The sequence below is a fragment of the Dipodomys merriami genome, unplaced genomic scaffold (genome assembly GCF_024711535.1).
Source record: "Dipodomys merriami isolate MVZ:Mamm:240054 unplaced genomic scaffold, mDipMer1.0.p SCAF_4, whole genome shotgun sequence".
In the NCBI taxonomy this organism is placed as follows: domain Eukaryota; kingdom Metazoa; phylum Chordata; class Mammalia; order Rodentia; family Heteromyidae; genus Dipodomys; species Dipodomys merriami.
Genome location: NW_027205603.1, coordinates 6,098,686 through 6,117,872, shown reverse-complemented (window position 1 = coordinate 6,117,872; position 19,187 = coordinate 6,098,686). Strand labels below are relative to the sequence as shown.

The window sequence follows — 19,187 nt, the reverse complement described above, 5'->3', positions numbered from 1 at the left end:
GACCTTCCTCTTTGCACTTTTAAATCCCATTTCCTTTAGAACCATTAGACTCCAGCAATGCTTGCTTTTCGATTTCACAGTTATCTATTTCTCCCTCTTTCTCCTCCATTATTCCCACTAGCACACTGTTTTTTCTTTCTTTCTTCTTCTTCTGCTTTTTTTTTTTTTAATGCCGGTCCTGGGGCTTGGACTCAAGGCCTAGGTGCTGTCCCTGAGGGTTTTTTGGTTGTTTTGGGGTTTTGTTGTTGGTTTCTTTTCCCCTCAAAGTTAGCACTCTACCACTTGAGCCACAGCTACACTTCATGCTTTTTGGTGCTTAATTAGAAATAAGAGTCTCATGGACTTTCCTACCTGGGCTGGCTTCAAACCATGGTCCTTAGGTCTCAGCCTCCTGAGTAGCTAGGATTACTGGCTTCCTGTTGTTATCTCTCCCACATAAAGAAAAAAATTCTCTTATTCCCCAACCCTCCATTTCCCATCTGTATTTCTCTGCTTTGAAAGAGCTACAGTCTTCTCCACCTGCATTCTCTGGCCAACAGTTCCTTAGAGCCCTCCTCTTAATCCCCTCTGTTGGTCTTATTTCTACTCCAGCAACTCCTGTTAAGCAATTCGCATGTCTCCATGTTGCACATCTTCCGTGACTAACAGAATGACTCACCCCTCCTCATTTCTCCACTTAGCTTCTTTAACCTTGGCAGCTCTTTCATTTCATTCATGCTTGAAGTTTCTCCGGATGAAATCCATTGACTGGTTCTTGCTGTTTGAGTTCCATCATGGTCATCTCATCCCATCGTAGAGTGAATTCCAACTCTACTCAACAACTTTACTTGAGTAGCTACTCCAAATTCAGTGAGCCAGTAACTGGATATCTGACCTTCCCCTACTGAGAGGTGTGGTGTCCTCTATTGTCATTCTCCCAGTTGGGACCCAATACCATTGTCATCCTCCAGATTTCCCAAGCCAAAAAGCTTGGAAGTCAGCCTTGGCATGTGGCCTTTATTATATGTCCCATGTCCAATCCATAAGCAAATCCTGCTCTCTAAACCCTCAAAATACCTCTGTTTAGACTATTTCTTACCTGGTCCATAGCTTCTACTCCAATCCAAACTTTCATCACCTCTCACCTTTAACACTGAAGTAGCTTCCATCATCTGTCACCTTTATGACTGTAGTAACTTCTTAACGGATCTTCCTAATCTTCCTGCTATCCTTCTTATCTTTCTGTAGTCTACCCTAACTCCATCATGAAAATGCTTCTCTAGAACAGAAGTCAGATCACATAATTCTTTACTTTCACTCATTCCAACTCATATTGTTCATTGAAAATGAGTCTCACAAATTGGTCTGCCAGGATTGGCTTTAAACTATGATCCTCAGATCTCAACCTCCTGGGTAGCTAGGATTACAGGCATGAGGCACTGGCACCCAGCTAGAAATACTCTTGAAAACTCAGCTGTTCCAACTCCCATATATTGCAAATGATTGGAAGAAACTAGATTCAGTCATTTATCCCAGTTGTATGGCAGACCTGAGACAAGAACCACTGCTTTCTGAATCTAAAGCCAGTACCCTGCCCAAGGGAATATTCTGACCCTTCCTCACAACGTCTCCACTGCCACTGAAACTTTCTTCTTGGGAAAATCTTGGCTTCCAAATTGCCCCTAAGTTGCTGCCAACAGTTGTAGAAGGCCCACTTCTGATACGCCATGACATGTGGCCTTTCTTTGGGTGACCAACATTGTTTTAGCATGTTTAGGTGACAAGAACTTTATTTCTATGCCTGTATCAAGTATGGTCCCATGTTGAAGGCTAGCGACAGTATGAGAGGCTTAGCATATAAATTGCACACACACCTGAAAAGCCAAGCTGATGTTCTAGAGGCGGAATTGTGCTCAGGCTGCTTTATAAATTGAGATGTTTCAGAGTAAAACCTTGGTTCCTATTTTCTATTGTTTGCAACAAAATCAAATGAAAATGTAAGTGTAAAAAGCCCTCAATTCCAACTTCTAACCCTCCACTCAATGGCTACACATTTAAGAGATCTAGTCTTTACCATCTATTTGTGGCATAGCTCAAAATATGAGTGTTATTCCCCTTCTAAAATGACTATTTTTATCCTCAGAATTGGTTGCTGGAGTTCCCAGAGGAGCACAGAATTTTGGATATGTGAGTACTGAGAGACAGCACTAGAATGCTTTCTTGCTGGTACAAAGAAATGTTTTCTCCCATACCATTTTTAAGGGCTTTTTAATTTTCCTTTAATCATGAATTTCCCCCACTTACTGGGGGATTCCCTTACAATGCAGGAAGGAAAGGTGAGATTTGCCCAGATCCATGTATTCCATTAGCTGCATGGATTGTAGGGCCTAGTTTAAAGTTAAAATGTGGGGTGTATAATTATTAAATTAGTATTAACATTTATTAAAAATTATTAAGACAGTAACAATGGAGAATAAAATCATTAGGCTCTATCTAATTTAGGGCTCTGAGTGACTACATTGATCTCATACCATAGAGCTGGTCTATACCACAGCTGATCTACATGTAAAAGGTAGGATTATTATGGAGGCTGCCATTGTTATCATCATTGACACTTTACTATGTCTGGTATGGTAGAAATAATAACATCAGTGTTATTTTGCTAATGTCTTGGTTTGCTAAGACTACCATAATAATTTTCAACGAACACTGTGCCTTAATGCAATGGAGGTGTATTCTCTCCTAGTTCCCAGAGGCCACTAATATGAAGTAAAGGTTAAGAGTATGTGCATGCTCCCTCCAAAGCATCTAGACGCAGTTCCTTGCCTCTTCCAGCTTCTGGTGACTCTTTTCTTGGCTTGTAGCAACATCATTCCAACCTCTGACATCTTCACCTTATCCTCTCTGTATCTATATGTATTCTCTCCTCTTTTTATCAGAATATAAGTCATAGGACTTGGGGCCTGCCTAAGATGATCACATCTCAAGATCCTTAGCTAATTTCATCTACAAAGATACTATATCCTAATACAATCTTATTCTGTGTTTCCACATAAACATAGAATTTGTGCTGGACACTCTTTAAACCCATTACAACTAGTTGCCATAAATAACCAAAATGATAGTCTTTATGATATATATATTATTTATATGTAATATAATTATAATCTATAATTATATAATTATAGATAATAATTATATCATATAATTTATATAATATAATTATATAAATATAATCTATAATTATAATATTCAAATATTTCTAAAACAATTCTTGCTATATGGTTAGTACCTTAAACTTCTATACTTATTGAAAAGAACTCTAAATACCAATCTTATAAGCACCAAAGCAGTTTTAGACAAAAAAAATCTTAAGCTAACCAATAATTAAGGCAGTTGCTCTCAATGTGATTGAATTCAACTATTACTTCCCTACAAAATATATGCGCTGAAAGTTATGTCTAAAAATATCCTAGACACTCATAAACAGAAAGTTTAATTTTGGTTTAGATCATTCTCTTGGGCTTACTTATGTTTTATATCTTCACAAAAAATGTTAAATGATTTAAGTTGCAATTTTTTTAAAAAAACACCCATTGTATATCTAACTATATGCTTATCTAATTTCTGTAATTTCAGGTCTCAATCATTAACTCAACAGATATGACCTTTATTCAGAATTTTACTGGTGAACAGGTAAAGATATTTTCATATAAAATGATAAATGTCACTCTGTTTTAATAGTGTATTTTAATGAACATGGTATTTATTCATTCACTCAGATATTTAATAAGAAGCTACTCTGTGGTAGAAATTGTTGTATGGAATGTGGAAACAAAACAGGGCCTTGGGCAGTATCCCAGCTCTCAAGCAATTGTAGATGAAGTTGTGCAGTTCTCAAGATAATTTCAGACAATGATCAGAGAGTAAAGAAAAAATATTTTAATTATATAACATTGTTGTGTGGGTGTTAAAGGGAGTAGATGGCAAAGCTTTTACCTGGTATGGTCACAGCATCTCTAATGCAAAGCCATTAAAAGCCCCTAGGAAGACTCAATCAGAAGCAACTTGGCATATCTGAGTAGCACAACGCAGGCCACAGTAGCTATAAGCAAGCCAACAAGCAAGAAGTAGATGCTAAGAATAAAAGATGCAGGCATCTTCCAGGAGCCTTCATCAGTAACTCCCTCGTTTCAAGAGGTTTTTTGTTTTGTTTTGTTGTTTTAGCTACATTCAGTCTGAAGTATAAACTTTGATCTTAGCAGCCTGTATCCAGCTTCTGTCTTTCAAGGAGATAGGCCCACTAAGGAAACCCCTTCCTCCAGGTTGCCAAGGGAGAATTCCATGTTCTTGTTTGTAAAAATCTCTTGGTCACTCTATGATGCACTTAAAAATGAGAGTTAATGAGATCATGGGTAGAACAGACCCAGGTCTTGATAAAGTGACTACATAATTGCTCATGATAAGTGGCAGCCTTGGGAAAAGTAGCTTTGCATGGTGGGAAATAGCTGGGATGATGATTAGTTTCTGTAATGCCATCTAGAGAGTAACATGGAGGACACATGCTCTTGCTGGCAGAGTAGTGTGTATGTGTGTGTGTGTGTGTGTGTGTGTGTGTGTGTGTGTAAGCATATGTGCAAGCATATGCACACACATTGCATTGAAGGGAATAAATCACACCCATCACTAAGAACCCAGGAAATTGGAGGAAAAGACCGAAACATCAGGAAACACACACGGTGCTTCCTAGCTTCTCCATGTGTGCTAAGAAGGAAAGAATCTGAAAGAACAGGTTAGATTGCAGTTGTATGCAGAATTTGCATAATCTTTCTCATTGCTAGCACTGAGTAGGACTTCACAGCACACATTATGTTCCTCAAACGCAAAAGGCTGGGATGGGAGACAAGACTTGTCCTATGGTAGGTGTTTTTCAGTGCCTGGTGGTCAGTTCTTGGTACTTCCTTTCTGTAAGATAACCCTGGCTTCTTCCAGGATTCATGCAACTGGCCAGAGTGGGCCTGGCTTCTGTGTCCCTTCTTCAATGTAACTAAATCCCTCCCATGAGCCTCAGTCTTACGTGGGATTCCTACACACCATTGTCCTGGTCTCTTCCTTCTAGAGAATAGACGTTTCTTCTTAGCCACTGTCATGAGCTGGGGTCCAGAAAAACAGGACCTTACTGCTCCTGTGCAGAAATATGATGCATCTGAGGTCGCTGTTTGTCTGGGTATTTTGACTTGCTGAGATTTGCTACACTTCTTTAATCATGGAACATGGTCTTACCATCTAAGGGAGTCATGTCAACACGATTAATTGAGTTTTTTAAATGAATGCTTTGGGGGATTCAGACAACCTGTTATCATGAGATTTTTAACACATGTTTTATGTCTTTTATGATACTTGCATGGATGGTATGGAGAAATGAGATGATTGAAGATGGAGAGTTTGTAAACTTTGAACAATACCCTTTAGAGGGAGGTCTAACCAGTACATGCAGTATGCATACATGACAATATAACAGCTCCATTAATGTGTGCAGTTAATATGCTTATGTGATAAAAGAAATCAATAAAAGAAAAAAAATGTAGCAAGATTGCTATGGCCAGATCTCTTTCTTGTATCTTTTTATCATTGGAATTATTTTCAACAATATTAAATTGAGTGCTCCTATAACTTCTTGTCCTCAATACTACCTAGCCTTAGAACTTAATGTGTAGATGGCAAAATTTCCCAGGGTGAAAGCCACACAGTACCATCATGGAGTAAGAATTTCACCATCTGTGTTTGCAACAAAGAAAAGAGATGAAAGAAGGGATCGCTTGCACAGCAGGTCCAACTCTAGTGTTTACTCACTCAGCAAAGAGCGTTTGGCACCTGGCATCTACATTAACACAATGCTCTGATATTGCAGAGAGAAGAACAAAATGTACTAAAATCTCCCTCCGTGAAGTATACTTTCTTGAGGACTGTATGTTCATTAAATGATTTTTAAGCAGAATTGATAAGTCAAATCTGAAAATATTAAAAATGCTGAAAATACATATTCAAAACAAAAAAATTCAGAGACAAAAATGTAAGGTGACTATGCTATACTGCTTACAGAAAAGATTTGGGAGGTTTCATTAACTGTGAGCTCAACAAGTCTCCCAAAGTTAAAAATGTTTTTAAAGTTTCAACAAGGTAGAACCCAAAGTAGGGGATAAATGTAAATCCTGCGTCTCATGATATCTCTGAGGATAGGGATCTGTATGGTGAACCATCTACAAATGTTTTCCCAGGAGACCTCATATGCAGTTGAATGGTGTATTCTGTGGATTCAAGATGGCAGAATTAGATGGGTCTAAATACAAGAAGTTATGGGAGGTTCACATGTAGCAAAGAACATTCAAACAGTAACATCCACAGACTGAATGGGCTGATTGTTGAGCATAGCCAAAAAATATCCAAGCAGATGTCAGGGTTATTAGGGGAAAAATTATTCATTGAGTCAGGGGTTAGACTAAATGATTCAAAGACCCAGACCATGTTCAAGAGTTTATGAATTTAAATGCAAAAATGTAGCCACAATCAGATTCATCTCTCCAGAATGTTTAAGAGTGACTATAAAAATGACTTCTAGACAAAATATATTACCCTATGGTTTTCTTTTGCAGATGGCATCTTATTTTGGATATACTGTTGTGGTATCTGACGTTAACAATGATGGGTAAGTTTATAAGAACATCTGCACGCTTAATGTACATTATGTTCATCCACAAAGATGTTATATTTCTTTTTCACAAAGTACATCCTTCCATACTTCCTCAACAAGATAGAAGCCCTCTTGTTTCAACTTTTTTTTTGGTTTAGAACAAGAGGATACATCTAATAAAAAATTCTGTCATCCTATTTTATGTCTTCACTGAGATTTTCCACATCTGCCACTTTCAAAAGAGGACTATTTTATTTAGTTTTTTAAATTTAACACCATGAAATGAATCATCATTAGCCAGTTGAGATCCATCACCATTGAGGCCTTGCTTCATTAATCTTTCTCTGCTTCTAGAAATTTCCCCTAACATATGATATAGTCATAAAACATTTGCACATAAATCATAAGGAGATTTCTTTTCCTTCTAACATTGCTTTAACCAACATCTGAGTAAAATCCATGCAGAGGGATGGAATAATAATGTTATTTTTCAGTTTACACTAGTAAATTACAGTTGAACTTGGACCAAACAACACAGCTGAAATGTGGTTTTACATAAGTCATGAATTCAAAAATTGTTATTAAACATTCTTTTGTTTCACTCAATGTGCCTGATAAATGAACAAATCATTAAATAATACAATCTCAGCCATGAATGGTGGTACATACCTGCAATCCCAGCACCTGGGAAGCTGAGGCTGGATGATCACAATTTAAAGGCCAACCTAATACAATCCACACTGAGACCTTGTCCAAAAACAAGGAAGGAAAGGAGGACGGATGAAGGGAAGGATGGAAAAAGTCTTAACTTTGAGATTTACTGATTATCCATATGACCAATACTACTAGAACCCCCACCATATGAAGGCATTGTTCTTGGTGCTCCACACACTACGATGGTGAGTGACCCCACATCTATTCTTGTTGAGCTCATATTTCTATAGAAAGCAAGTATCTGAATAATTCTTAATATATTCCAGGGTGCACCAAGCATTTCAGATAGGTGGTAGACAGACCTTTCTGTCCACCACATAAGCTATGTACTTTGATAATGAGGTATGAATATAGACATTGATTGTCACAAATGTACTACCCCCGTGAGTTTTCTGAGAAGGGTAGATTAACATGAGAACAACTGTACTTCCTACTCAAATTAGTTTTGCATAGAAAACTGCTCTTTAAACTGAAATCTATGAGTTAAAGTGAAAACGAAAAGCAGAAGGCACAGAGTGAGAATGGTAAGGGATGCATTTTAAATTGACTACATGGTAAAGGGCAGCCTCAATGATAGGATTCCAGAAGAGAAGAGACCTAAAGGAGGTGAGGGAAGAAGCCAGGAATTTCCATGGGAGAGGAATGTCTTGGTCATAGAGCAAAATAGGCAAATTCTTGGAGGTGGAAGCTTCTGGAATGTTCTAGAAAACTACAACGGGGTATGAAGAGGAATGTATGGCTATTCTAAGAAGGTATAGAACTCGTGGCATTGACTCCAAATGGCTATACAAGTGGGCTAGGAGGAGTCTTTCCAGGAAGATACAACACTTTGTGAGCCATGGAAGATTCCAAGGGAAGAAGTGGGCTGTTGAAGCATTGGTTTCCCCAGATGGATCTACCACATCAGCAGCTTGGATCAGTGAAGAAGCAGTGGAGGAAACAAACATAGCTGCACTTCGGGTATATTTCACACATCTGCTTGAGCATGAATCACATCCTGCAAGCAGTTAACTTAAAATTAAATTGCCTTAACCACCAATCATCTGAGCTGTGAAAAGAAAGTCACCATAAGGGCCAGCCAGTCAAGATGACCAACTTGGATCATCTGTAATTGCTATCAATGCCGTGCAGTAATTTAGGACTCAAAGTCAAAACATAGCATGACATTCAGATTTAACGAGCATATCCTATAGGAACAATAAAAAACCTATAGAGTTCAACTCCTATGACCAACCACAACAACAAAAAATCCTTACAGATGTGTATAGACGTTTGTGTCTTAGACAACCATCTATACACACAGGCCCTCTCTCTTGAGTGCCTGGCAGGATCTCAGAGGGCCAGCTTTGGTCCACATGGTCCCATCCGGGAGCCAAGCCCACTGACAATCCTTGCAAGATTTTCCAGCTTTCATAACATGCCCTCAAGGCCACTTTCTACTTCCCAGAAGGATCCTCAATTTAGACGGAAGCAAGGTTTCATGACAATATTTATAGGACATAGTCTTGCCATGTAAAAGGGAGAAAAGCTTTGCTGTTTTTGCTTTGTTTTGTTTTTAGAAAAAGATTTCATTGGTTTTCTGCTGATCAAAACAACATGGTAATAACACACACAGGAATTTTTAAGAGATAAATTTATTCTTTTATAATGATCCTAAAACTCATTCTCTACACTTTTTTCTCATTAGGCCCTGTACTGTTTTCTTAATTTTTCAGACTGTATTTAAGAAGTAGGTCCTTGCACTTAATAGCACTATTCCTAAAGGTAGAGTGTGTGCTTATAGTTCAGTTTGATGTCTTTAATTGTTTAGATACAATATAATTCAAGATTCTATTCTAAAATGAATATATTCTAGAAGTCATTTAAATTGACTACAGAAATGATTGTAAAGGCAGCAGATAAATAGATATAGACGGGGCTAAAAGAATCACTTGGCTGGGTGGTTGGTCATGAAGAGCTCTGATTTGCCTGGTTGCTCACAGCTATAATCATAATCATTCAGGAAGTTGATGTAGGAAAATCACAATAAGAGGGGCTGGGAAGGTGGCTCAGTGGTAGCGTGCTTGCCTTGCATGCCTGAGGCCCTGGGTTCGATTCCTTAGCACCACATAAGCAAAAAGAAAAAAGCCGGAAGTGGCACTGTGGCTCAAGTGGTAGAGCGCTAGCCTTGAGCTGAAGAGCTGAGGGACAGCGCGTAGGCCCAGAGTTCAGGCCCCACGACTGGACCCCCCCCAAAAAAGAAAGAAAATCACAGTAAGAGACATTTTGGGGGTAGTTAACCCTATTGGAAAAATAAATTCAAGCAAAATTTTAAAAAAAAGAAAAAAGAAGAAGGATGGGAATGTTGATCTGCCGGTAAAGCATTTGCCAAATAAGCTTGAGGCCCTGAATTCAAACCCCTGTATGGAGAGGGAGGAGGAAGAGGAAGAGGAGAAAGAGGGAAGGAGGAGAGGGTGGGGGAAAAGGGAAGATGGGAGAGGGAAGAAAAGAAGACTTATCCCCCCCATACACATGCATGCATACACACTTATGAGACCACCAAAGCAGACTTTCCCTTTGCTAACCAAGCAGGGGAAAAAGGAGAGAAAAGAAAGTATCATCAAGAAGTGACCAAATTCATAAACTGATAGGAAATCCCCCCCGCCCCGGGTGTGTGTGTGTGTGTGTGTGTGTGTGTGTGTGTGTGTGTGTGTGTGCGTGCGCGCGCGCACACACGCACGTGCACGCTTGTGTGTATTTTAAGAGTTGAACTCAATGGGTTGGGTGGGATGGGGAGAATGTAGAAAGGGGTGACATTGATCAAGATGCATTGTGTTCACAAACTGCTTTGTTAAATGGCAGCTGTTTTGTACAACAGCAACTAATAATAATAATAACAAAAGGCTAGAACTCACTGTCCCAAACCTCTTGTCTCAGCCTCCCGTGTGCTAAGCTTAGAGCTGTGGGCTACCAAACTTCAACATTTAAAAAAAAAATTAGTTAGTTATGGGGATTGTACTCTCAGCCCGAACTCTGTCCCTCAGCTCTTCAGCTCAAGGCTAGTGCTCTACCACTTGAGCCACAGCACCACTTCTGGTTTTCTGGTGGTTTATTGGAGATAAGAGTTTCACAGCTTTTTTACAACGTCAGTGTGGGGGGGGGGGAGGGGGGGAAGGAGAAGGATTGGGATTGGGGGGGAGGGGGGAGGCTGGGAAGGGATGTGAAGGGTAAACAAAGGAGGAGGCTGCAATGCTTGGTAAGAAATGTACGCATTATCCTGCCCATGTAATTGTAACCCCTCTGTACAGTATGTTCACAAATAAAATAAAATTAAATTAAAAAAAAAAGAGTTTCACAGCTTTTCCTGTCCAGGCTGGCTTTTAATTGCCATCCTAAGATCTTAATCTCCTCAGTAGCTAGGATTACAGGCGTGAGCCACCGGTGCCCGGCTCTAAAAAAAAAAAAAAAAAAAATTATTATCTTTCAGTCATTGTACAAAGGAGTTGCTATTCAATGAAGCAGTATATGAATGTAATGCGTCCTGATCAATGTCATCCCTTTCAATATTATTAAGAAGAAAAGCTCCCACTATTATAAACTTAACAGATTTAGACCAAACAGGTATGTCCACACTAGGTGGCTGATGATATTGACAACCCATGATGATTTTGAAAAGTACCGATAAGCAAATTGGCAAAAGTAATTTCTGTTTAATTATCTTAAGGTAGCCAGTGGTACAAACTCTGTGTATGTAAACTTTGTGAGGAATTTATTTCACAAACTTGTTACCAAATGCAGGCATTAGCATACAAAATGTACTGCTGTGGGAGAAAAAAAAGAGCCAAAGTTGACATCAACCTCTAAAACCACTTGGGTAGAGACAACATGAAGTCAGACTCCTCAATGGTAGATCCTTGTACACTCTATTACTACATCTATGCTTTGCTTCTGAAGGAAATGCATGTAATGTTCTGTGTCAAATGCCATGTAAAGGATGCACTCAGCTATTGAGCCTTGCAATGTGCTAGATTTTCAGAGTGGATTTAGATATAGAAAGAAGATAAGCCAGGCACCAGTGGTTCACCTCTGTAATCCTAACTAATGGGGAGGCTAACATCTGAGGATCATGGTTCAAAGCCAGCTCAGGCAGGAAAGTCATGAAACTCTTATCTCCAATAAACCACCCAAAACCAGAGATGGAGCTGTGGCTGTAGTAGTAGAGCACTAGCTTTCAGTACCAAAGGTCAGGGACAGCACCCAGGCCCTGAGTTCAAGCCCCAGAACCAGCACCAAAAAGAAAAGAAAGAGAAAGAGAGAAAGAAAGAGAGAGAGAGGAGAAAGAATTCTGCACAGAGGTTTAATGAAATCTGTTCTTAACCATTTGCTATTTCAAATAAAATGACATTAATGTGGACATACTTTTATGCAATACCACCACCAACAGAGCCCAAGTAAAGAAAGTGAATTTTAGTGAAACCACATTACTATTATTTCTCCATCATTGTTATTTTTGTTAAAATTTTAGATTAAAATATATTAAATACATGTTGAAATCTCTATACATATGCTACATACACTTACATTGTTTTAGGATAGCAGCCAACCTACCATTTGCAACTATTTATTAGAACATTAATGAAAACTATCTTTACTAATAAGTATTTTAAAACTTGAAGCCTGAATTGGGATTATTTAGAAAAGGAGTTGATCAATTTTAAAATAACTTAGTGGCACTCAGTCTACTAAAGAGACTTTCTAACTTTTGTCTTTTACTTATGGTTCATGAAAAGGCATATACTAGACATTTCCCCCCCACAGACATGAACATTTGCATGTGCATGCACACACACACACACACACACACACACACACACACACACACACACACACACACACACACCTGAAACAAAAAATCTGAGAACAATATTTATCTTTACTATGTATTACAAGACATTTACTCTATTTTCTATTATAGTATTTTTTAATTCTTTTTAAAATGTTGGGACAGACCTGTTAACTGGATTTCATAATCCACTAACAGGTTACAAGCTGAAGATTTAAAAACACCAGCCTCAACAACAATATGCACTATGATTAAGTTCCATTGTGAATATAAATTAGTATTTAGACTCAGTGCAAAATCTTCTACAAGACACATTGTACCAATTGAATCCGAGACAATTATTGTGTCTTAATTCCATGAGGGTATAATTATAAATGAAGAACAAATGTTCCTTTTTCTTTTTTAAAGTGTAGGGCGTTTTATGAGACTTATACTTGAGCATCTAGGGAAATATATTTCAAAGAGAATAAATCAAGGCTGTCATATTATTTCTCGAATCCCAGGATTCTACAGCGGGCTAGGCTTTCTCAATGTTAAGTCTTAACGTTGGCACTGAGGAAGGGACTGGGCAGTGAGCCCTGGGCATGCTCACACCCTTGGCGACCAATGAGAAGGCTTTCCTCCTCTATAAAAACCGAGCCTATGTCTCCATCAGGAGATGGTGAGCCAGTGCCTGGATGTCTCATTCTTAGGTTATAAGCAGCCACACACAGAGACAGGTGACCTTAAGAGAGACTGAGAGAGCTCAGAACTCTGCTCTCTCTCAGCCAGGGTGACAAGCAATGTGAGCTTTGATTTTTATTTTTCTAAGTAAATGTACTTGAAACATGTTAAAGTTTGGCCTAAGTTTTAACAATGCAGCCTGTTCTTGTGGAGTAAGAGAAGACAATAACCATCATTGCTGGGGTGCGTGCCACAGAGCTCAGCGCTACACACTCCCTCCTCTTGTGAGAGTTCAGTCAGCTGGAAACTGCTCCAGGTGCTTTTCCAGATGTTGTGTCTGCTGCTGGAGTAGACAAGTGAGGGCCAAGTGGAGAAGTAGCTCCAGACTCCAGGCTCTTCCCCGGTACTTCGCATCCTGGTTCTTCCTAACAGGAGCCTTTGCTTGTTTTCATGGTCTAACATGTAAAAACACTCTGTGCTTCTTTTTCAACTACCAGCCCAGTACCTTAACAAGATGTATTGTTTATCAAATGCTACTCTGTAGTGTGTATGTGTGTAGGAGGGAGGGAGAGAGATCTTAAATGATAGATGAAAGATGTATCCTATTTCTGTATTATCCACCATTAGAGAAAGTAAGATCTGTGTGTGTATGTGCACACACATGCGTGTACACCAGTCCTGGGGTTTGAACTCAGGGTTTGGGAGCTATCACTGAGATTTTTTTGGCTCAAGGCTAATGATCCACCATTGGAGTCATCGCTCCATTTCCCACTTTTTGGGGAACTAATTGGAGAAAAGAGACTTCATGGACTTTCCTGCCCAGGCTGGCTTTGAACAGCAATCTTAAGCTGTCAGTCTCCTGAGTATTTAGGATTACAGGTATGATCCACTAGCACCTGACTTGGACAAGGTAACTTTTGAATATGATCACCTAGTTATTAGAAAAGCCCTGTTTAAATTTCAACTAATATGTTGTCAAAATCCATGCTTTTTCTTTATTCATTTCATCTGCCTCAACGTACTTTTCCAAAGAGCTTTCCTATCCACTATTATTAATAAACTATTTATGAAGATGTGTTAGGTTTACAAGACAAGCAGTAAGCCGTTTCCCCTACTTGCTCACCTCTCTGTCTCCTACTTTCCTTATTACTGACACCTGGCATTGGTATAATCCATTTGTTACAATTGATGAACCCACACTGATATGGAATGAACAAAAGCACATAGTTCTTTTCTTGGTATTATGTGTGTTTTGCCAAATACATGCCAATGCAAGTCCATTATTACAGTATCATAAGAGTAGTTTTACTGCCCCCCCAAACTCCCATACGCACACGCATGTGTGTGTGTGTGTGTGTGTGTGTGTGTGTGTGTGTGTGTGTGTGTGTGTGTGTGTGTCCTGGGGTGTGAACTGAGTCCTGGGCACTATCCCTAAGCTTTATTCCTCAGGGCTGGTGTTCTAGCTTTTTGATAGTTAGCCCAGGCTGGCTTTGAACCATGATTCTTAAGATCTCGGCCTCCTCAGTTGTCAGGATTATAGGGAAGAGTATATAAAATTAGCTAGAGTATATATGAAATTAGTGTATATAAAATTAGTAGTATTTATTTCATTCCTCCATGTCTTTCTATGGCTTTTTAGCCCATGTCTCTTCAATGCTGAATAATACCCCATTGTATGATAAACCATGGTTTCTTTATCCATTTACCTACTAAGGAGTACCTTGGCAGTGCCTAGTTTGGGCAATGATACTGGATACTGCAAATATTTGTGTACTGAGTCCTGTATGAACACAAGTTTTTCAGGGGACATATGGTCGGACAGCCTAAGTTCAACTTTGAAAGAAGCTTCCAGACTCTCTTCCAGAGCGGCTTTGTCATTTTTCCATTTGCCCCCACAACCCATGACTGAGCCCTTCATGGATCTACATCCTTGCTATATTTGGTGCTGTCAGCACTTTGGATTTGGGCCGTTCTAAGAGAATTTTAGTAGTATCTCACTGGCGTTCCTACTAATGCACGACATTGAGAATCTTTCCATGTGCTTGTTTGCTCTCTGTGTCTTTCTTGATGAGGAAGCTATTCAAATCTCTTGCCCAATTTTTAATTGCTTTTCTCTATTGGTCTCATTGTATATTCTATACCGATAGTGTGGATTAGAGCAATGGCATATAGTATTATAGGATGCTATATATTATAATACTATAGTACATTGTGTTCTTCTTATGTTGAGCTCTGAGAACTCATTGTACATTTCGTTTGTCTGATTTAGTGTACTGGAACCCTCCCACCAGACAGCACAGCAGGGCCTGTCAGTGCCCTAGCTCTACTCTGGGGCACTGCGCTTGGCTCCCACACTGCCATATGAACAACCCACTCTTAATCCTGTCAGGACTCTACCCAGACCAGTGGGGGAGCACTCCTCCTTGGTATTCCCCCAGCACCCAGCCTCTCCCTGACTGGCATCCCAGAATGCATTGGGATCTCGCATGCTATTTTCCTTAACCTGACCCATTTGTCATCATAGGAATAGCAAAAGAACCTCGCTTGTAAATTAAGGAGGGATCTATTAGTTCACCTATTAATAGTCATCGTTGAATTCTCTAAACAATCTATCATTGCATCTTAAACCTAATCAGAAAGGACTGTGACTCAGAAATAGACAATAAACTGATGTCGTCAAACAGACTGTAAACTAACAACATTGGGAAGATAACAAGTTTAGAGAAAGTGTGAGGCAAGACTAAGTCAGTATGTCTTTTAGAACACTCATGTCTTAAAGTTTCTAGTCTTGAGGTAGGCACAGTGGCACACACCTGTAATCCCAGAATTTAGAAATCTGCAACAGGAGGGTAGCATGTTTGAGGCCAGCCTATCTTGGAAAGGAAAAGAAAAGGAAGGAAAGGAGAGGGGAGAGTTAAAGACTGAGCAATGAGGAAGAAAAGAGGGGAGAGGGGAGGGAAGGAAGGTTCTGAGTAACTGCTTTCATGACATTCTTGCCTTTTAATATTGTTACATGACATATGCACTAAATATTAATATTACTTATATATCCACATTAATATATCACTAAATTTATTACATATGATGTCTCAGTATTACATTATTAGAAATAAGATAATATCTCCTAATGAAATTATATGAATAGCAGTACTGTGGTACTTTGATTACCTGAGAAACTTCAGCATAGACATAAAAGTTAAAGGTAATGTCAATTTCTTTGATTTCCTTTTGCTTCAAGTGGCTTTTATATCATTGTGTCTGCCAGGACAGGACTATCTTCACACAGACTTTAATTGAGGCCATTACTAGAGATCAAGTTTATTATTTAGTTGGTATGACATTTATTAAGTAGTTTAAAATAAAAACCAAATCAAATCACTTAGAAGGCTCATAGCCAAAAACAATTGTTCCCTGCTGTGTTCTTTCTTGTGCCATCTTTAACCATTTGCAATTTTTATTTTCTTGGCAGCTGTCTTCATCTCTAAATAATCTGTTTTGGTGCTAATGCATTCAATGTGTTAATTTAACACCTCTTGTTTCTTTTGCCTATTATCTTTAAACAGTTGTTCAAAGGAGTTGCCATTCAACAAAGCAGTTTATGAATACAAAGCATCTTAATCAATGTCATCCCTTTCAACATTCTCACCCATCCCTCCCAGCCCGCCCCTTCCCTTCCTTTTCTTAATTTTTTTAGGCTATCCATTGCATTCATGACTGAATTCTGGACTGCATTCTCCACCCCTTGTCCTCTTCATTCACTTACCCACCTTTTATTTTCTTACAACATTTTACTTTGGAGACAAAACAAAGCAAAGGATATCTGATGATAAGTGTGTGTGTGTGTGTGTGTGTGTGTGTGTGTGTGTGTGTGTGTGGAGAGAGAGAGAGAGATGGATGGATAGATAGATAGATAGGTGAGGAGGGGTCAAAGGGAAAGGGCAGAGGAATGAAGAGAAGAAGGGGAAATGGAGGCAAGCATCCAATGTATAGCCTACAACATTAAGAAAAGTGAGGGAAGCAGTGGGCAGGGGAGGGACAGGTAAGAATGTTGAAAGGGGTGATATGGATCAAGATATATAGTATTCAGAAACGGCTTTGTTAAATGGCAATCCCTTTGTACAACTACTTAAAGATAATAGTAGTAATAATAGTAATATAATAATAATAATTGTATTTTAAAAAGAAAGAGAGTCTTCTTGGTGCTAGGTGGCTGATGGCTGTCTTGGTTCTCTACAGAATGGATGATGTATTGGTCGGCGCGCCTCTCTACATGCAACGTGAATTGGAGAGTAGCCCTAGGGAAGTAGGCCAAGTTTACCTCTATCTGCAAGTGAGTGCCCTCCTCTTCCAAGATCCTCAGATCCTCACGGGCACGGAGACCTTTGGGAGATTCGGCACAGCCGTGGCACACTTGGGGGACCTGAACCAAGATGGATTTAATGGTAATACGAATCACATGTGAAAGCCACTTACATCTGTAGTTCATGTGCTGCTGCTTAAAGAGAAAAATCAACCATTTAATGTATTTCCAAGGGTGTAGGGTGTACACTTATGATTACTGGCTTTTAATAAACTATGCAAAGTGTCAAGCAAACTGTAAGTTTCTATGTTTTGATTAATGTGGATGTCATAGAGAAATTTCCTCATGTTTGATTTAGAGAGACCTCTAACAGCTCTCAGTGGGGACTGAAGAGAATGAGAGAACATTCTGTGTTTATAGATTTAAGACAAATAAATATATGGCGATACGTGAGCGAGTATATACCGCCTGGTGATTAGCCCATATGAGTTACAGATTGGTTATGCTCAATTAGTTTTGGTCTGTAAACTTCTAGCTTAAAGGCAATTCCAATGTTTACAATAAAACAGCATTCATTTAGGCCTGTGATTCTGGGAGTTTGGAATTCATGGCTATTCTCTAAGTACCTTCTCAGAACACCACGCATGTTTATACAAAATTTTGCATTCATTTCCTGGAACTTGAAGCAGCCATGTATTATTTTTTTTCTTGGTTCTTATGTTTATGTTTTTGGGGGGAGGTGGTTATTGTTGTTTTGGGTCATGGGGCTTGAACTCTGGGCCTGAGCGCTGTCCCTCAGCTCTTCAGCTCAAGACTAGTGCTCTACTACTTGAGCCACAGTGCCACTTCCAGTTTTCTGAGTGGTTTATTGGAGGTAAGAGTCTCACGGACTTTCCTACCCAGGCTGGTTTTGAACCACGATCCTCAGATCTCAGCCTCCTGAGTAGCTAGTATTATAGTCATGAGACACCAGTACCTAGCTTTGTTTTTGTTTTTGTTTTTGTGCCACGATTTCAATATACATCCCACACTGACCTCAAACTCAAGGTCTTCTTGACTCAACTTTCCAAGTGCTGGGATAAGATGGCACCACGTCTGGCCATTTCTTGTTCAAAGTTGAGGGTGCATCAGGAGTTTGCTATAACAAAGTAACCAGAGTTATTCATATCAGTTTGGTACTTTTGACAAGCATTATTATACTTACGATTTCTTTGGGAAAAAAAACTCTCAGCAGTTAGTCATTTGTAAAATGTCATAAAGCATATAAGTGCGTGTTAAATACTTATGGCTCAAGAGGGATTTTTTTAAGAAAAGAAAAGCTTCTGATTGGTTGGTTAGTTGGTTGGTTTGGGGGTGGTAATAGGGTTTGTACTCAGGGCTTTATACTTGTTCAGCTTGCTAAGCTCAGCTGGCACTCTACCACCTGAGTCATGCCTCCAGCCTGGTTTCTGACTTTTTGCTAGTTCATTGGATATGATGTCTCCTGAACTTTTCTGCCTGGGAACTGGTTTGAAATACAGTTCTCTAGATCTCAGTCTCCTGAATAGCCAGGATTCTAAGGGTGAGCCACTGGTACCTGACTGACAAATTCCCTTTAAATGATTTAATGCTTTTCCACATTGCATTTATTCCCTATTATCCAAGCCTGGCTTAAATATCCGAGTTGTCCCTCCCATAATTTTTCCTTCTACATGTCTTGTCAAGCATTTATGATGTTTTCAAGAGCAAAGAGAAACATACTATGTTTTTACTTATTTACTTGCTCAATGAAGAGGTTTTGCATGTCTGGCTCAACTTGAATCCACTTTGAATCTGATTCACCTTTGAATGTCTGACTCACAGCTGTGCCCACAGGATAACTCAGCAGCTTCTTGTCAGATGGGTAAAAGACAACAGATAATTCTGTCACTACAATCCTTTTAATGCTCATGGAAAATGTCACAAGCGCTTTGGGCTTTATGGGAGTGTTCCTTGGTTGTACTCGAGAGTTTTGCAGACATCTTCTTTATTTCATAGTG

The 19,187-nt window shown here is 39.2% G+C and overlaps 1 protein-coding gene across 1 annotated transcript in view; it reads left to right on the top strand.

Annotated features, from left to right (window-relative positions):
* The window catches only part of Itga8 (integrin subunit alpha 8), a 162,292-nt gene that overhangs the window by 41,536 nt on the left and 101,569 nt on the right, over positions 1-19,187 (top strand). The window contains exons 9-12 of the mRNA XM_069990426.1: positions 2,123-2,166; positions 3,619-3,675; positions 6,633-6,685; positions 17,106-17,311. Coding sequence (XP_069846527.1) covers positions 2,123-2,166; positions 3,619-3,675; positions 6,633-6,685; positions 17,106-17,311 — 360 coding nt within the window. The remainder of the gene's footprint in view (positions 1-2,122; positions 2,167-3,618; positions 3,676-6,632; positions 6,686-17,105; positions 17,312-19,187) is intronic.